Below are 20,631 nucleotides of genomic sequence, written 5' to 3' on the forward strand. Positions count from 1 at the left end.
CCCACCCCCGCCGCCGTGACTTAGAGGATTGCTCAGAGAGGTAGACAAATGCTGTCTGAAAGAATGTTGCTGTTGCTAGGAGAGAACAAAGGAGAAATAGTTCCCACCACCAAGGGCCTCCAGGAGAAAAGAAAAAACTGGATGACAAAGAGTGGGGATGAGTTTCTGTGTCTTGCTAATATTGCGGGTGTGCAGCTACCCTTAGCTGCTTCAGCCGCAAAGTATGAGGTCACTGGAATGGGTTTTTAATAGCTGCAGTTCTTCTTTTAATGTCTTTGTGGGTTTACATACTATTTCCCCACATTGTTGGCCTTTAATGTGGGGAAACAGAATGTAAAAACCAGGAAACAAATTCTCATTATTGCCATAACTTTGGCCCATCAGGTATCATAGCACTTAACTGTCTCTGCAGTGCTTGTTTACCAGTCTAAGTCCCACAGTAGATGCAGGGATGGGGACATGCATGGTGAATTATTCATTTTTGCCTCCCTGCTGTAACCAGTCTCTGGCATGAAGAGGAGCTCAGTAAAATGAGTGTATGAAGAACCCTGCAATGCTGGACTTCGTAAAAATGGACCCAACCTTCAGGCACCCCACATTCCAGCCAGGAACCCCCACTGGCTATACCCCAAACACCACTCTGCTTTCCTGCCTCTGGACCTTTTCTCGTACTAATTTGCCATGTCCTAGAGATGGGAAGGTCCTGGGCAGGTTTGGAAAGAAGCTAGCTGAATAGTTAGGTTTTCAGTTAATGGGAAATGGGGAGTTATTGATGGTTTTTGAGCAGAAGACACTGGTATGGATTCAAGGTAGAGCCTGATTTAGACCTTCATAGACCCTAAGAATGCAGATGGTGGCTCTCCCAAACCCCCATCTGTATACTTCAAAGTGAAAACAGTACCAATCAGTAAAACACAAAAGATCACACACATTGACAATGAAAAAGTTTGATTCTACATCTTCTGAATGTAAAATTCTAAGTGCAAAAAGAGAACACTTTTCTAGGTCTTTCTCTGCTTCTCCTTATCACCCAAGACTGAGATGGACCTCTTTCTTTACTTTAGATCATGCTCCCAGAAATGTATAGAATTTTATAAGTTTCGAACACAGAGATATAAGAAAATAAAGTGGTCATTGTCCAACTATACATTTCCTTCACACAAAATTAGATAATGGTGTAGCATAATTATTTCAGAACAAATCCTCTCACTTTTGCTGCAGCCTCACAGAATGCACTGAGTAACCTTAAAATACATCTCATGTGTCTTTCTTGAAGCTCTTAAAAGCAACACTGGTGAAGCTGATTTTGTATATTTATTACATTAGATTAGAGCCTTCCTAAATTTTGCGGACAATAATGAAAATAGTTTGCAAGTCACACAGTCATATTCCAGCATTCAGTTTCAGCATAAAGGGGGAGCTAGTCAGCACTGGGCATCTATATGAACAATCAAATCCTTCATTTTGCCTAACTCTGCTTTAAAAGCAAAAGGGTGTTGTTTCACAAGGGTCTTTCACCCCTAAGCTTTTTTTTAACAGTGAAATTAAATATGAAAAAGAGGTAGCTTAAGGTTTCATTGATAGGAAATTAAAATCAAAAGTAAACTCACAGTCTATCTTTAAAACAGAGAAACACCCCTTTAACAAAAAGGTCTGTATCTTGTTGACCACCAAGCTGTAGTGGAATACAACAATTTCCATGTAGCCTGTTTCAAATCCTATGTTAAAGAGAAGTGGTTTCATTATCTTTCAGGCTTTAACATCCCAGGATAAATTGGCTGTTGGTCTATTATTCATCCGCTGTTGTTAGAAATTAAGTCTTTGTTACTGACAGTGGTAAAATTTAGTGGAGTAGATCAACAGAATTATTTCTACAATAATAGAAGGTAGGAAGATAATGATGAGTCATGTCTTTTTTTTTTTAATTCTGCCTTTCATTAGCAGTTCATGCTCCAGTAAAGGCTTTTTGAGTTGCTGAATAAAAGACAACTCCTAAGGTTCAACAGCTTCACGTACCAGAGAAATTTTCTGTAGCCCTGAAACCTCTCTAAAACCTAGCAAAAAAATAAAAAAGAAAGAAAGAAAAAGAAAAGCATATTCTGTGCACAGTCCACTCTCAGAACCAGAGGAAAGCCTTCATAATTAACACACTTATGAATCCATTACAGGTCAGTGCTAAACCCTGCATTACTACATTGAAGGCCACCAAAAGCCGTAAGATCAGAACAGAAAGAAGAAAGGACACACTGAACAAGATGCTTCGGCAACAAGAAAGACAGCTCTGCTTTCAGAAGACTGACTGTTCGGACTGGTTTCACACTTTGGCCCCATGTGGTTTCTTTGGAAACTACTTGTCATGAAATGTTATGATCTGTTTTAAAAAAAAAAGTGTAAAAGTATTTCTTACCTACCTCACAAGGATGTTGAAAAGATTAAAATTAGATAGTTGTGAAAGTGTTTCTAATTCTCCTAAGAAAGACTGGAGAAATGCTTTGTGGATAAACTTGTTCCTTGGAACTTTAAAATAGTCATAATGATCCCATCTCACAGGCTTCTCCCATTAAAAGCCCAGGATTCTGCTGACCAAGCAATCAGTAACTTTGCCTCTAAATAGCTCTTTAAAAATCATTCCACTTGGGGGCTTCCCTGGTGATGCAGTTGGGGGCTTCCCTGGTGGCACAGTGGTTAAGAATCTGCCTACCAATGCAAGGGACACGGGTTTGAGCCCTGGCCCAGGAAGATCCCACATGCCGCAGAGCAACTAAGCCCATGCGCCACAACTACTCAGCCTGCGCTCAAGAGCCTGCAAGCCACAACTACTGAGCCCACGTGCCACAACTACTGAAGCCCGCATGCCTAGAGCCCGTGCTCCACAACAAGAGAAGCCACTGCAATCAGAAGCCTGCGCACTGCAACGAAGAGTAGCCCCTGCTCACCGCAACTAGAGAAAGCCCTCGCACAGCAACGAAGACCCAAAGCAGCCAAAAATACAAAACAAATAAATAAATTTTTTAAAAAAAATCATTCCACTTGAAACCCTAAAGTATTTAATATGTGACTGACCAAAAGAAAAAAAGAATTGCACCACCCCCTCCAAATCCTTCCTGGATTAGTCAGAAGAGAAATTCCAGCAGCCCTGCCTTGTCCCAGACTGGAAACACTCCCATTACCCCCCACCCTTCCTTTTCTTTAAACACATTTTCCTTTGTCTACTTCCAAGTATAACAACTAGCAAATGCACTGCCCACTGTTTACACACCCTCTTCTCATCTGTCCATATCAGCATATACTATTCTCTCACTTAAGCTCTAATGGATAAAGGCATGACCACCCTCAGCAGATGTATCTTCAATACTTCCATGCTCTGCACACCAAGCCCCTAGGCAACAAACACTTGCAACTCCAGAAGAGACCTGATATATGTGGATTTCCCAAACATTTTCACCTTTTACTCCACAACCCTCCCCAGCTCTGATTCTACATAATCAAAAGCAGCTCTCAGCTGAGACCAGCAACTCATTCACATAAGGTGTAAATCAATAATGTCTGCTTAAGGAGCTACACCTTCCTAAATATTTTTACTTTGGTTGCCTCTCCTTTTGACTATAATACAACCTCCCTCCCCATCCTTCATATATATTCACTCCCACAACCTATCACCAGTGAACACAGCAGAGAGGAAATCTCACTACTGTTAAAAATCACTATATATAATAAGAGATGGTCCCACACGGGTGTGATGCACATAGGAACAGTTTAGAGGAAGGGGAAAAAGACCTTAAATTAAAGAAATTTAATACTAAGAGTAGAGTTTCAGGTGAAATTTGAGGTCAATAAACTCAGGGAACAGAGGGGATCCCCCAAAGTCACTTGACTTGGGTGCTACCTATTCTATCTACAGGCTAACCTAACCCCGGTCACTAGACTGCATGGTTCCAAGCACTGAGAACTGGGTGGTGGAGCCTGGCATGGTTATTATATAGCATTCAGTTGTAGACAACAGATTCTACTTGCAATGTAAGCTGAAAAGTATTTATTTCCAAGTATTATGTGGCTTCCTAAACCATGGAAAAGTAGAGGAATGGGTACTAACTGAGCTACTGAGAACAATGCCCAACTGCCTCTGCCATTTTTGGAAAAGCATTTGCCATTACTATCAGATGCAGCGGAACCAGGAAGTGGCTGATGTAGAACCGTGAAGCCTCTGCCATCATCTACTTAACTCAGTTTAAGTTTCCACACTTAACTCAGTTTCAAATCCAAGGTTCATGCAAATACACAAGTCCAAAGGAATCTTAATCACATATGGAACCCTAGCTGTAAGACAGTCTAGGAAATGTAGGTCCGCCCCTCCACTCCCACCCTCGTGCTGCACGGCTTTCAAGATCTTAGTTCTCTGACCAGGGATTGGACCCAGGCCCCGGCAGTGAAAGCGCCGAATCCTAATAACTGGACAGCCAGGGAATTCCCGAGGAAATGCAGTTTTTAACTTTCCAGACTCTACATCACGGAAAAGCACATTATAAGGACATTAGAATAAATTTTGACCATTTCACGGAATCTGTCACTGGCAAAGCCCATTAACAATTCCCAGGAAATAAAAATAGAATACGGGTAATAAAGTCTAACCTTTTTTTCCCCCTCTTTGTGCTTAGTCTAGTTTCACTTGCTCATAGCGTACGGTGTGCAGAAGCCTTGCACCCGGAACTTCTGACCCAAATTCACAGCGTGAAACGTCTGCGCCCAACACCTCAGCTGAGCAGACTGCACACTCCACCTCAGCCCAAGATGGCGGCGGTCCGTGTGCAGAGACACTGCACCCGGCCCTGGAGAACTCCGCCCCCTCCCCTTCCCGCTGATGCTGCCCGGAAGCCTATAAAGCAGCCCCGCCCACGGCCTGGGGGCAGAGTTTGTGCGCTAGAGCAGAGGTCCCCAACCGTTTTGGCACCAGGGACTGGTTTCGTGGAAGACAATTTTTCCACAGACGGGGGGAGGGGGGGATAGTTCAGGCGGTAACGCCAGCGATGGGGGAGCGGCAGATGAAACTTCGCTCGCTCGCCCGCTGCTCACCTCCTGCTGTGCGGCCCGGTTCCTAACAGGCCTCTCCTGGTACCGGTCCTCGGCCTGGGGTTGGGGACCCCTGCTCTAGAGTACAGGTTCGCGTCTCTCCATTCTTTAATCAGAAAATAAGGCTTTCCTTTGCTTCAGAACAGAACTCAGTCTCATTCTATTGGCTCCAATGACAGCAGGCAGAAGGACCCATGCTGGGGCTGACTCAAAAGGGCTGTTAACAAATCTACTACATTGTATTCCTGACTAGTGAAGTTCCAATTAAACTGAAGACCAATCTTGAAGTATTAAAATACATTTCTTTTAACTATTTTCTGTAAAACATTTTTTCAAGTGCTTTCCACTTTTCCCAGCCTCAAAAAAATAAATAAATAAATGCAATTTTGCTTTTTGTCAACGACCCCAAATCATAACCATAAACATTAATTACTGTGCTGCAAATAGCACACACACATACACACAAACATATTCATAACAAAATAAAGAGGAATACTCATGATAATTACAGTCCTTGTTTCTGTTAACTGTTCACATGGTCATAGCTGGTATTTATAACTACCTTCTTCCACTACCCAATCTGTACTCCCTTTACCTTCAGCGAGCACCTCAGCTGGTTGTGGTTCTTAACCTGCTGGGGTGACCCAAACCCTCGTTCCTGAAGAGTCTGTGCCGTAGTAGCCCTGCCTGGATGGGGTTGTTGTCGTTTTCCATTGACCTTAATCACAGGGTATGGTAATCATGCCCTAAGGGATTTCCTGTACTTTAGACATTCTTCCTTACCTCCATTGTGAAGCAGTCCGATTTCCCCATCTTAGTCAGGACGAATCACCCCAGGCAACACCAAAATTCCCTTCTTTGTCTTGTTGATTCAGAGGCATGAGGGGCCCAAAGTGAGCAGGCAGCAGTCTTTACTCCCAGTTCAATGGAATCACTGTTGTATCTGCAGGTGGAAGCATTACCTCACGCTGGAACTAAGACCTCCCGGCTAGCAGAGCATAAGGTTGTGGGACCAGGAAGCAAATATTTTCCTCAGGGGTCACTAGGGGGTAATAATAAGTGGTGCCACTTCCATTTCCACCTCTTGATTCCTGGACCTGTTACTAACCTTTTAAGTCAGGCCCCAACAAGGGGTCCACCTGCCGGATGTCACTTGGGCCAGTAGAAGGAGACACAGTTCAGTTCAAAGCAAAGGAAAGCTTTATTCTTTGATGAAGGAACAGAGCAGCAGGATCTCCTGCTCCGGAGTCCACACTCTCCGGACAGACTGTGGGCGGGGCAGCTTTATAGGGTTGGTGTCAGTGTCAGTGTCAGCCTCAGCCATCAGCTGGCGGGCGGTACAGCTGCGCTGCTCATGGCTCCAAATTGCAGTGCCAGGCGCAGCGTCTCTGCACCCGTCCTGCTGCCGCCATCTTGAATTGAGGTGTTTTGCACAGCGCTTCTGCACACAGCCCCAGAAGTTGGGGTGTCAGGCACAGCGGTTCTGTGCTGGGAACTCTGATCCAACCTGTCAGCTCCAAGGCCTCTGCACACGACACCCTATAGGTAAGTGAAACTAGACTTACCACAGAAGAAGAGGTTAGACCGTACCACCTAGATTCCGTCTTATTTTTTTCCGGGGACCCGAGTGAGCTTTGCCGGTGACAAACCCTTGAATGCTGGCTATCAGAGAAACAAAACCATACACTGGATGCTGATTCAGAGCATACACAGCCTTCTGGAAAACATAGCAGAGTCTTCAAAAGGCCTTTGCATCATTCCATCAAACCAGCTGCTTCAGGGTGGTGCGGAGCATGGTAAGAACAGTGAGTTCCATGAGCATGGACCCATTATCATACTTCTTTTGCTGTGAAGTGAGTTCCTTGATCAGAAGCAATGCTGTGTGGAACACCATGACAGGGGATAAAACATTCTGTAAGTCCACAGATGGTAGTTCTGGCAGAAGCATTGTGTGCAAATCCATTGCACACAATTGAAGGCAAATCCATGTGTCCAGAGTAAGTGCTTATTCCAGTAAAAACAAAACATGACCCTTCCATGATGGAAGTGGTCCAGTGTAATCAACCTGCCACCAGATGGCTGGTTGATCACCCCAGGCAGTGGTGCTACATCAGGGACTCAGTGTTGGTCTCTGCTGCTGGCAGTTTAGACTCTCAGCAGTGGCCACAGTCAGGTTGGCCTTGGTGAGTGGAAGTTCATGTTGCTGAGCCCATGTATAACCTTCCTCCCTGCCACAAGGGCCACTTTGTTCATGTGGCTGGGGAAAGAGGTTGATTGATATCACAGAACAGGTCATCCTATCAACTTGATTATTAAAATCCTCCTCTGTTGAGGTCACATAGGACACAAATATATTCATGTTTTTTCCCATTCAGAGAGTTCTATCCACATACCTCCTCCCCAAATATCCTTGTCCAGTTTTCCAATCATGTTCCTTCTAAGTCCCTGACCATCCAGCCAAACCATTGGCTACAGCTCATGAATTAGTATATAATCACATCTGGCCACTTCTCCTTCCAAGCAAAGTATACCACTAGGTGCACTGCCCGAAGTTGTGCCCACTGGGAGGATTTCCCTTCACCACTGTCCTGCGGGGCTGTCCCAGGAAGGGGCTGTAGTGCTGCAACTGTCACTTTTTGGATGGTGCCTACATATATTGTGCAGGACCATCTGTAAACCAGGTTTGAGTCTTCTCTTCCACTGATCATAGAGAACTCCCTCTGAGTTCACACATGCAGCCTGGGAGAGAGAAGGCAGTGTTGCAGGAGTGGGGACCATGGGCATTTGAGCCACTTCTTCATGTAACACTGTGTCTTCGGGGCCTGCTGGGATCCAACCACATACATACAGCTCCCATTTGATGATGGAGTGCTGCTGTGTATGCTCAGATTTATGGCTTGGTGGGTCAGCTCAGGTCATATGGTAGTTCAGTGGCCCACAGTCATTTGTTCAGTTTATACTAAGGCCTGGTAGCAGGTCAATAGCTGTTTCTCAAAAGAAGAGTAGTTATCTGCAGAGGATGGCAGAACTTTGCTCCAAAATCCTAAGGGCTTGTGCTGTGATTCACCTATAGGGGCTGCCAAAGGCTCCAAACAGCATCCCTATCAGCCACTGCCACTTTAAGTATCAATGGATCTGCTGGATCGTATGACCCACGTGACAGAGCAGCTTGCATGGCAGCCTGGACCTGTGACAGAACCTTCTCTTACTCTGGGCTCCACTCAAAACTAACAGCTTTTTTTTTTTTTTTGCGGTACATGGGCCTCTCCCGTTGCGGAGCACAGGCTCTGGACGTGCAGGCTCAGTGGCCATGGCTCACGGGCCCAGCCGCTCCGCGGCATGTGGGATCCTCCCGGACCGGGGCACGAACCCGTGTGCCCTGCATCAGCAGGTGGACTCTCAACCACTGTGCCACCAGGGAAGCCCAAAACTAACAGCTTTTTGAATCACTTGGTAAATGGGCCAGAGCAACACACACAGATGAGGAATATATTGCCTCCAAAATCCAAGAGACCCATTAGGCATTGTACCTCTAATTTTTTATAAGAAAGGCCAGATGGATGCAACACTTACCCTTCACTTAGAAGGGATATCTTGACATGTCTCACACCACTGGACCCCTAGAAATTTCACTAAGGTCGAAGGCCCCTGAATTTTTGTCAGACTTATCTCACTCTCAGACATGTAAATGTCTTACCAGTAAATCTAGAGTAGTTGCTACGTCTTGATCACCAGGTCCAGTCAGCATAATGCCATCAATGTAGTGAACCAGTGTGATATCTTGTGGAAGGGAAAGTCAATCATGATCCCTGCAAACTAAATGATGACAGAGGATTGATATCAGCTATGCCCCTGAGGTAGGACAGTGAAGGTGTATTACTGGCCTTACCAGATGAAAGTAATCTGCTTCTAGTAGACCTTATGGACAGAGATGGAGAAAAGGCATTTGTCAGTTCAATAGTTGTATACCAAGTAACAGGGAATGTGCTAGTTTTCTCAAGCAATGAAACCACATCTGGTACAGCATCTGCAATTGGTGGCACCATCTGGTTAAGCCTACGGTAATTCACTGTCATTCTCCAAGATCCATCTGTCTTTTGCACAGGCCAAACAGGCAAGTTGCATGGGGATGTGGTGAGAACCACCACCTCTGCCTCTTTCAAGTCCTTGATGGTGGCACTAATCTCTGCAATCCCTCCAGGAATGTGGTATCGCTTTTGGTTTACTATTTTCCTAGGTGGAGTCAATTCTAGTGGCTTCCACTTGACCTTTCCCACCATAATAGCTCTCACTCCACATAACAGCAAACCAACATGGGGATTCTGCCAGCTGCTGAGTACATCTGTTCCAATTATGCGTTCCAGAACTGGGGGGATAATCACAGGATGGGTTTGGGGACCTACTGGGCCCACTGTGAGACAGACCTGAGCTAATACTCCATCTATCACCTCCATGAGCCCCTGCTCTGACCGGTCATTCACATGATTATGGAGAAGGGAGATTACATCTCTCTTTTTGCTTTCTTGCCCCTCCATTCAGTTTATTCTCCACACAGCAACCGGAGGAATACCAGATCATGTCGTTCCTTGGTTCGCAAGTCTCTGATAGCTTCCCATTGCACTTAGTACAAAATCCAAAATCTTTACTGTGGCTCCAAACCTGCAAACTGAGGCATTCTGCAAACTGGATTCCCAGGAAGGCCAGTGGTGTCATTTTAAGGCCTGGGAGTCAGTGGTGTAAATTCCAGTCTCAGTCTGAAGGCCTAAGAGCCAGGAGCACGGAGGACAGAAGATGACTGGTGTCCCAGCTCAAGCAGCCAGGCCGGGAGAAAAGCAGTTCCTGCCTTCTTCTACCTTTTTGTTCTACTCAGGCCCTCGGTGGACTGGATGAAGCCCACCCATACTGCGGAGGGCAATCTACTTTACTGAGTCTGTGGATTCAAATGCTAATCTCGTAAACATACCCAGAAATAATGTTGAACTAGTTATCTGTACATCCCATGATCTGGTCAAGTTGACACATGAAACTACCTTTGGAGGGATGCAAAATGAGAGGGGCATGAGAGAGCCTTCTAGGGTATTGTAAATATTCTATATCTTGATCTGGGTGATAGCTACCTGTGTGTAGTTTGTAAGTTATACAAGTATGACTTGTACATGTCAGTGTATAAAAGTTATACCTCAGCAAGGAAGGAAGGACGGACAATAGGAGTTCATGTGCTTCAGAGCCAGGCAGAACCAAGTTCAAATTCTGATCATTTGCTAACTGTGTGACCTTGAGCGTGTTATTTAACCTCTGAATTGTAATTTCCCTGGATATAAAATGGGAATTTTAATATCTCAGGCTTTTGAAGATATTTTAAAGAGATAGTACATGTAAAAAGCACCTAGCCCATAGTAGGTCCTCAGTACATGTTAGTTTCTTTCTCTCCCCACTATTACTTTGTCTTCTAAACTTCTTGTTTCCTGGTTGTTCTTCCTCATTCATCTTGGTGTCACACTCCGATTAAGAAAGCCATTCTCAGTGTTGCAGTATAGACTTTGACATCAAATGCCTTACTTCTTTGATTCTAATTTTCCATGTACTTCTCTCTGACCACAGTGTCCTATCTCTCTGGTTGCCTTACTTCTTTCCTCCTAAGGATCATGGTTTTACCTCCTTGGCCATCCAACCCAGTCCCAGGGGGCTTACTTTAGCCATTCTGAGCAGAGCCCTGGATGGTCTGGCCTCCCATCCCCGTGCTGCACCCATTCTGCAGTCCCCAGCCCTGAACTGATCTAGTTACCATCTTCCATGCTACTTGCTGAGGCTGCTAGAGAACATCTCAACAAATCTCTTGGAGCCACCCCTTCCAGCCACCGCCCCCTTTCTCTACTCCCTTTTGTTGCAAAAACTCCTTAAAGGAGTTGTCTTATACTCAATATTTCCACATCCTCTCTTCCCACTCTCTCTTGATCCTACTCCAGTCAGACTCTCTCCCTTACCACTTTAGAGAAACTACTTTTCTCAGGCCACCAGTGATTTCCACTTTGCCAAATCCAATGGTCAGTTCCCAGGTCTTGCTTTATTCCACTTCTCAGCAGCATTCAACACAGGTGATCACTCCATCCTTCCTGACAAACTCTTCATTTCACTTCTGAGACACCATATTCTCCAGGTTTTGCTTCTACCTTACTGGAAGTTCCTTTGCTATCTCCTCTTCATCTTCCCACCCTTTCAATGCTGACTGACTGCAGAGCTCGGCCCTCAGGTATTTCTTTTCTTTTTTTATAGTCACTCCCAAAATATCTCATCGACTCCCATAACTTTAAATATGCTAATAGCTCCCCAATTTTTTTTTTTAGACTATTTGATTCTTCCTTTATTTCAGGGAAATTTTACATTTGTTTTTTAGGTTTTCTATCTTAGAGACTTCAGTTTTTTTTTTTAACATCTTTATTGGAGTATAATTGCTTTACAATGGTGTGTTAGTTTCTGCTGTATAACAAAGTGAATCAGCTATATGCACACATATATGCCCATATCCCCTCCCTCTTGCGTCTCCCTCCCGCCCTCCCTATCCCACCCCTCTAGGTGGTCACAAAGCACGGAGCTGATCTCCCTGTGCTATGCGGCTGCTTCCCACTAATAGCTCCCAAATTTATACCTCCATCCTGGTCCTGTTCCTGAACTCCAGACAAATATATCCCACTGAGTACTCAACATCTCCACCTGGGTACCTAATAGATGTCTCAAATTGAACTTACCCCAAACTTCTGATTATTTCTACCTCCCACCGTCCCACTAAACCTTCTTTTCCCTCGGTGTTCTCCATCTTGAAACACAGCAGCTCCATTCATCCAGATGTTCAGACCAAAAACCTTGGGGTCAGCTTTATCTCCTCTTTTATTTTCACACCCCACATCAGATCCATTAGTGAATCCTGTTGTCTACCTTCAAAGTATTCAGAGTCCTGCCACTCCTTACCACCGGCACTACCCTAGTCCAGCCCACTCTCCTCTTTGCCCCTGGACCCCTGTAATGGCCTCCTTGGTACTGTCTCCCTTTTTGCTTCCTTGCCTCTCCATCCAGTTTATTCTCCATCCAGGAACCAGAGGAACACCAGATCATGTGATTCCTTTGCTGTCAACTCTCTGATGACTTCCCATTGCCCTTAGTACAAAATCCAAGATCCTTAGCACAGCTGCAAATCTGACCCACGTCTGCACGGCTGAGCCAATCTGTTCCCATTCTCCTCGCTCACAGCACCCCACCACACTCCACTGTGTGTGCTGCTCCGTACACTAACCAAACCACTCTAGATAAAATAGCAGGCTTTGAGCCTCCCAATTTTTTTTAAACAAGTTTTTTTCCATAGCGCTGAAGACCTCCAAACACGAGTGTATGTACTTATGTACTCTACCTCCACTAATTGAATGTAAGCTCCATGAAGACAAGACCTTTGTCCAGTAGAATAACGCCAGTGAGATATACAGGCTTGAATGGGGGCACAGATATCATGGCTTTGCTCCTAAAAAAATTTTCTGCGTCCTAGTCCTTCTAGCTGGTTAGGTAATTCAGCCACCTGAGAATCCAGGCCATGAATGTATTCTCTGTGATATTCTTTTTTTTTTTTAATAAATTTTATTTATTTATTTATTTGTTTGTTTGTTTGTTTGTTTTGGCTGCGTTGGGTCTTCGTTGCTGCCCGCGGGCTTTTTCTAGTTGTGGCGAGCAGGAGCTACTCTTCATTGCGGTGCGTGGGCTTCTCATTGCGGTGGCTTCTCTTGTTGCAGAGCACGGGCTCTAGGCACACGGGCTTCAGTAGCTGTGGCACATGGGCTCAGTAGTTGTGGCACATGGGCCCTAGAGCACAGGCCCAGTAGTTGTGGTGCACGGGCTTAGTTGCTCCGCGGCATCTTCATGGACCAGGGCTCGAACCTGTGTCCCCTGCATTGGCAGGCAGATTCTTAACCACTGCGCCACCAGGGAAATCCTCTGTGATATTCTCAAACTGTGAGATTTTAGTAATAGATAGATTTTCACAATTTTTAAGGAAAATCAGTCAGAAAGCCAACAGGAAAGACAATTTTTTTTCAAATTTAAGCTGGAATAATCTGTCCATTGATGCCACATTGATAGTTTACTCACCAAGTCGTTCAACAAATGTTTACCAAGAAACAGACCTGGCATTTGGAGCTGGGTATAAACTGTTCAACAAATCAGATATGTCCCTGCCCAAATGGAGCTTATAGTTTAGTACAAGGCAAACCACAGCCTTTAGGTCAAATCTGGCCTTCTGCTTGTTTTTGTAAATAAAGTTTTATTGGAATACAGCCGTGACCATTGTTTACACATTATCAGACTGCTCCCAGGCTATGGTGGCAGAGTTGAGGAGATAAGTTGCAACATAGACTGCATGGCCAGCGAAGCCTAAAATATTTACCACTGGACCCTTTACAGAAGCAATTTGCTGCCCCTGGTCTAACTGGATAGCTGAAATCTGTTTTTTTATCCCAGGGATCCACTCAATTTTTATAAGCAGACTTAGACAAAAGTTTTTGGTTGAAAGGAGAGGATCTACTTAATGGGCTCAAGGAGAAAAGGGGATTATGGTAAAATATTTCCCCATAGAATCCACAGACAGGAAATGAAATACAGATATTACTCCTACAGTCATACAAATTGGCCATAATTCAATTATACTAATTAAAGGCCAAAATATGCACTACTAAGAACACCACTGATTACAATAGGATCTTGACCAGGGACTGATAATGTATTCAGGAGGTAGGGTAACACCAATGTTAGAACACAAGAGATTTATTTGAGTAGTTTAGACTTTGTCTATCCTAACAAAGTGTGATAACAACTATAAAGGAGATAAGGATATAAGGATATATAAAATGTCCCTGTTTAGGAAAAGAAAGGACAAGATTTTTAAGTAAAAGATAGAATTCAGCAAATGCTGGATTTGCTCCATGATATTAAGATTTTACTCTTATAGCTATAATATGTATCATTAATTGCTCCAGGAAAAAATAACTTCTTTTGGGGGGAATCTGAAACTCTCCAGCTCCCATCCCCTTTCTCTTCTTAACACAATAATTTCTGAAAAGCAATTTTTTAAAACATGAGGTTTCTGAGGAATGCAGAATTGACTGTCCAGGCAGACAGCATGAGGAGTGGAACTGGGTCAGGACCTGGGTCATTCTTGATGCTTCCCCCCGAAGTACATCCCCTTGGGCTTTCTTCTCTCCGTTTTCTGCTTTTTTCTGCCTTTTCTCTCTTGCCTTGCTTCCTCTACATAAACCTGAACAGCCTGCACTGTTGCCCCAAGTCTACATGCCTCCAGAGCCTGCCATTACCAGGAAACAGTTTTAGAATCCTTTGGTACAAATTCTTAAGAATCTGACTAGCTTAACCCAACTTACTTTTAGCAGAGCCTGCTAAAACCTTGAATTTTACATTGTTCACAAAGTCAAAAGACTACATCCCCAGCTTCATTTGATTCTAGTGTAGGCTTATGCAATAAGATATAAGCAAAAGTATTGTGTGAGTCTTCTGGAAAGTTTCATTGGGGGTGGATTAATGATGCGATGGCTGGAGCTCCAACTGCCATTTTGGAACCATACCCTTGAGATAACAGAACATGAGCAGGAAGAGCCTGGATCACTGATGAAGTCCCCACACAAGCCCAGAACTGCCTAAATCCAGGCTTCTACCAAGTAAGAGAGAAATGCATGCCCATCTTATTTAAGCAGCTACATGGGGGGGTTTCTGTTACCTATAACTGAACCTAAACCTAACTGAAAGTTTCCTCTGATCCAATAACCAGAGAGGCAGGGTACCAGGGATACTGCCCAAATAGTGAACTCCCAGGTTTGAGCAGATTTCCCAGAAAAGGGGTCCTGGGTAGAGCAGGCAAACCATTTGGAGTATTCACTACAATAGCTGAGTTCCATTGCCAGACCACTTGGATTTGTATGGAAGAGAAATACTAGGACACATGAAAAATTGGGGGGTGGACTGATATCTCAGAACATGCATCAGAGTAAAAAGTGTAATTCAAGGGAAATTTAGGCTCTGAGTGGTTGAATTATAGGTAACACGACTGCAGGCCAGGTCTGCACATGCCCTGACCAGATGCAAGTCAATTGTTCTGCTAATAATTGAAGAAACATTGGTTACATTTTTTCAGGCATTTGGTTAACTCATTCCCTTTAGCCACTTAGGGCTGTGATTTATAGGCGGCAAAGTCACTTAGGATAATAAAGCCCCCAGGCCTGGTGGCAAACTGCAGAGATTTTTTGAGAAGAAAGAGACCACTTAAACATCTCCCTCAGCTTTTCCTCAGTGAATGATACCCAGAGGAAAGAGGTTTCAAATGTGTTTCCATCATTCACACCCTCAAGAAGAAAGATGAGAGGAATCAAGAAAAAAATACTCTAAGTGCTACATTCATTTCAAATATCTGACAAGTTATGAGAGTCCTGGAACAGGTTTCCCAGAACTACAACTCCCAGAGGACACAGGTCCCACCATCATTTTCTTCCTTTTCTCTAAAAGCTCTTAATGGATTGAGGAAAAAAAGATAGTTCAAATATCAATTGGGTTGAATGCATGTATTCAATAAAAGGAAGAATCTATATCATTTTTTAAAATAGCCTTTCTTCTGTACAACCATGTCCTAGTGGGCTATGGCCTTTCTGTTTAACTTTTTCTTCCTAAGCAAATAAAATCCCAAAAGTCTACATAACCTCTGTCTGCTGAAGAAGAGGTTCAGCAAAGCTGCTGTGTCCCGCTGGGTCATGGCTGCAGCAGGTCCTAGCTCAGCCACAAATGTCAGACACTTGAAAGCAGGGATTTAAGAAGGAAATCGGTTGTTCTCCATGTTAAGAAAAAGTTTTTAAATGATCTGTAATAGAAAATGGGAGCCCATTCTCGGGCTTTAGCATAGTGATCTAAGACTTCCGCTTACAAAAACAGGAAATCTTTGTGGAAACAAACAAACAACAACAACCAAAGAAAGACCAGCCAAATGAGAAAAGCAATGACTATTTATTCAGAGCTTGCTATAGTAAGGGAGTTCAGCCACCGTAACTCCAAGGCAGGCAGAAGAGTGGGAAAGCTTTATAGTGACAAAAGAGAAGACTTCAGGTGTGCCCTGAATGGATGCTCTTGGCGTGGGGAAGCTGTCGGCAGGCTATTAAGAAGTGGGGCATCCTGTGTGATTGGTCAGGGGTGCATATTTGGCTTTCTCTGGTTGGTCCTAAGTTGGAAACAGGACAGAAATTGGGGAAGCTGGCAGTTATTAATCAAGTACTGGCCATTTGGAACCAACTGTTCCAGAAATGATTGTTTAACTTTCTGGATTGTTACTAGAGATAGCAATTTAGCTTCTTACAAATCTGACCTATAGCAGACTGGCTCCCTTGCTGGCTATTGTAAAGAAAGAGGTTAGTTTCCCAGGCAGGTTGCTGCAGACCATGGATCAGAGTTCCTTTTTTTTTTTTTTTTGGCAGTATGCGGGCCTCTCACCTCTGTGGCCCCTCCCGTTGTGGAGCACGGGCTCCGGACGCACAGGCTCAGCGGCCATGGCTCACGGGCCCAGCCGCTCCGTGGCATGTGGGATCTTCCCAGACCGGGACACGAACCCATATCCCCTGCATCGGCAGGTGGACTCCCAACCACTGCGCCACCAGGGAAGCCCTGGATCAGAGTTCTTTTATATATAGTCTGGCCATTGTCCATTTGTATATTCAGCCTCTCATCTTTCAGACAGGCAGCTGTCTCTGGGCAGCTGACCTACAGCCAACAATGTGGTTCCCAGCATTTCTAGAGAGCCACTTTGGGAGACAGCTAATTCCTACCTACCACCTTGCCCAGGAGTGCCTAAGAACACACCTGCATATGTGAGAACATCCCTCTTAGCTCAATGCCCCAAGATGGTGAGGAAGGAAGGGGAGGCGAGTGGTTATAGAAGTGGCAGAGCCCCGTGAGTAGAGGAGTAAAACAGTGCTCATAACCTTCAGTCCCAGCTATTGGATAGAACTCTGCGGGTTATGAGTAAATACTGTTGCCGGGGCCCCACCCAACCCCCAACAAATGCTAATTTACTAGAGCAGGGCTGGGAATGATTAGTTTTTCAAACTTCCCCGGTGACTTTAATGTGCAACCCAGGTTGGCAGGTACTGATTGAAATGAATAAACCTTTAAGAGAAGGAGCAAATATTTATCAATTAGTAAAAATGAAATCAGGACATGCCCACATGACCACTTTCCCAAGAAACCTCTAATCTTCCAGTCTTGTATAAAATGCAGAGTTAAATTAAACTAGAGTAATTGCTTAGACCATTGCAAATAGGCAATAGTCATAGAGTATGAACCTACCTACAGGAAATGAAAATGCTGCAGGATCTAAACTGTGGGCATAAGGAACAACTGAATACACTTAAAACTGCTGTAACAATGACTGAAATACACCTATTCTGAAATTTTTCATTTTTAACCATTAAAAAATGTATTCCCCCTCTTCAAAATGCCATTTGTCATAACATATTATTTCTCACAGGTCATATGCAGTGAGTGCATGTGATGGATGTGTGTATATTTTCAGTCTATCTGAGCTTGTACATTTCTCAAATACTTTAAACAGAATTCTAAACAATTGCATTTGGGGCATATAAACTCCAAAACCTCAAAAGAATCACCCACATACTCCACACACCTGGTATCCAATTTTTATTTCTAACCATTTCTAAATTTTCCAATGTACCAATTTATCTGAATTTGATACACCACCACCCCCTGGTGGAAATCCATAGAAAAGAATCCACACGATTTAACTTGGGAACTTTAATACTGCAAGGGATGATTAAGGTCCTTTAGTACACTGGCATGCACGCCCGCTCTTTCCATCTTTCTCTCTCCCAGCACAACATTCTCTGCAAACAAAATCATATGCAATAGGGACAGTGGGAGGGAGACGCAAGAGGGAAGAGATATGGGGATACAAGTATATGTATAGCTGATTCACTTTGTTATAAAGCAGAAACTAACACACCATTGTAAAGCAATTATACTCCAATAAAGATATTTTAAAAAATCATATGCAAAAGCTCAACGAACAAAACAGCAAGAATGGAGCTGTGCTGGGGGCTTTCTCTTTCCCATTCTCTTTGCCAGTTCCACATCTCCCCCCAGGATGTCTAAAATAGAACTTATCATCACTAAACATAAGCCATATCCCCAAAAAATTTAAATTAGAATTACATATAGTTCTTTTTTTTGACCCTCATGTATATATTTTCATTCACCTTTTCAATGATAGCTGTACTTTTTTTTTTTTTTTTTGGCCACACCACAAGGCATGGGGGAGCTTAGTTCCCCAGCCAGGGCTCGAACCTGTGCCGCCTGCAGTGGAAGCATGGAGTCTTAACCAATGAACCACCAGGGAAGTCCCAATAACTATAACATAAACACCATACACATTACATCTTATTAAGGCCTACTATTTAGGCCTATATTTAAATTAGAAATATTCAAACTTAGAAATTCTCCAGTGCTAGAAAATGTCAAATAGAACAGACTATTCTCATAAAAAAAAAATTACATATATTTCTCCCAAGCTCCCTTACCTCAATGAATAGCATCTCCTTTACCATTCACTCAGCCAAAGAATTCACAATACACAATACACAATACACATGAACAGATTAAAGACCAAGTCAAGAATCCAGATTAGATTTATTAATTCAGCAATTCCCAAACTCATTTTATCATGAGATACATTTCCACTCCTCCCCAGTACCTTTTAACAACTTGCAGAAAACTCTTTGTTTATATTTTATTCAGAGTGATTGTTCCATTTTAATTAGCAAATTAGCCCTTTGGCTGCACATACTATTCAATCTTCAAAAATGCTCAGGCAAAGTCAACCATCCAACAAACCAGCTCGCAATCATTTGTGGTAGTGGAAAGTACGCCCTTTAGGTGATTGACCCCAGACAGCAATTGAGTTAATGCCACATCTGTAGGCAACATCATCCCTATGTTCTACCATCAGTACCAGCTGAGAGGAAATAGAGGTTGCCACTAGCACTAGCAGGAATCATGCTTTGTCTTCCACTAAATGGAATAAGCCTGAATTGTATATCACTGTGTAATTTTAAAGGATTATAGTGTTCACTTGACTGCAACCTATGAGCATCATGGGCAGCTCTGCAACATACAGTGAGTTAAGTGTTTTCCATACATTATCTCCTCCTGTGGATTTATGAGCCAAAAAAAATCCCTGCAACCATGTGAATTGGCATAGATCCCTGGACACGAGATCTAAAAGAAATCTTACTTTATAGCAAGTTTTTTTTAACAAAAATAGAGCTTTATGCCCTATGTCATTAGTACTAGACTTAAGTCTAGTACTAAGTTAGATTAGTACTAATCTTAAGTCTACTGATACATATTGCATCATTTCTAATTTTGAAAGCAAAGCCATGTCCAATTAAACTTTCATTCAATGGAAAAGTTATTTGAATCTCTTCTGGTACTTAAATTATATTTTGATTAATAGTTTCTGGGGCCATTTGCTGTCATTTCATGCCTACAGCTTTGATTTGGGAGCAGGGGTCCTGAGGGCTTGGGCACACTCGCTCACCAGCCTGGTGGCCTCCAGAGCAGTGCCCCAGTGCATGGCTATGCCCCCACTACCATGGCCGTAGTGATGGACCACAGGTAGCCTCCGGCTGCCCTGGGCTAAGAGCTCTTTCTCCAGCCGCACACCTGGCCTGGTGGGCCTCAAGCCCACCTTCTCCCTTATGTCACAGGCTCCATGGAGAGAGGGCTCAAGGGCACAGCATCGGGAAAGAATCCCTTTGCTAATTTCTGCATCTGGGGACAGATTCCAGTCTCCTTTTTGCCTAGTTCCACCCAGGGTTACATTGGATATACCAGGGTAAATGTATGTCAGCCCACTCCCATCTCGGATAAAATGCTTCACCCAGGGAGCCTGCACTTTGAGCACTTGACCCCTCACTGGGAAAATCTTCAGGTCTCCTGCAAGCTGCCTGCTTCCAAGGCCTGAACAGTTGACCACAATGTCGAAGGACGGGTGAAGCTCCCACAGGTCTTCTATTCGTCGGGTGAGTATCAGGCCCCCGCTTCCTTTTAGCCTGGGGAGAACGAGAGACCATGAGGTGAGCCATGGCAGTTTCCTGCTCAACCCCTTACAGAAGTGATGGACAGGAACTTGGAAACAAAACTGAGGAGACCGTCGAATGATCAAATACCTCCAGAGCTTCCAGGGCCCAAGCAGGCCAAATTCTAGCTGACTGTCTCACATCCTTGGAAACCAGGGATTCCTAAAGTTGAACCTTACTAAATAAATACCTATTTCAAAAACTCAAAGCAAACTACCTGCTTCATCCTTTTTATGTTTAATGGAGTTCCTATATCATTCTAGATGCTAAATACCAGGTTAACCTGGTATTTTAAAAACCCCAAGCACTTTTTTTTTTTTTTTTTTTTTTTTTTTATAATTTTTTTTTTTTTTTTTTTTCTGTGTTGGGTTTTTTTTTTTGTGCG

At 43.7% G+C, this 20,631-nt stretch overlaps 1 protein-coding gene and 1 pseudogene across 1 annotated transcript in view; both read right to left on the minus strand.

Moving 5' to 3' along the window:
- Nucleotides 1-6,030: 6,030 nt before the first annotated feature.
- Nucleotides 6,031-9,521, minus strand: LOC103079738 (uncharacterized; annotated as a pseudogene).
- Nucleotides 9,522-18,764: 9,243 nt separating this feature from the next.
- The window catches only part of DDO (D-aspartate oxidase), an 18,248-nt gene continuing 16,381 nt past the window's right edge, over nucleotides 18,765-20,631 (minus strand). The window contains exon 5 of the mRNA XM_007450101.1: nucleotides 18,765-20,219. Within this exon, the coding sequence (XP_007450163.1) occupies nucleotides 19,652-20,219 (568 nt within the window). The 3' untranslated portion in view covers nucleotides 18,765-19,651. The remainder of the gene's footprint in view (nucleotides 20,220-20,631) is intronic.

The sequence above is a fragment of the Lipotes vexillifer genome, unplaced genomic scaffold (assembly GCF_000442215.2).
Source record: "Lipotes vexillifer unplaced genomic scaffold, Lipotes_vexillifer_v1.1 scaffold1238, whole genome shotgun sequence".
Lineage (NCBI taxonomy): Eukaryota > Metazoa > Chordata > Mammalia > Artiodactyla > Lipotidae > Lipotes > Lipotes vexillifer.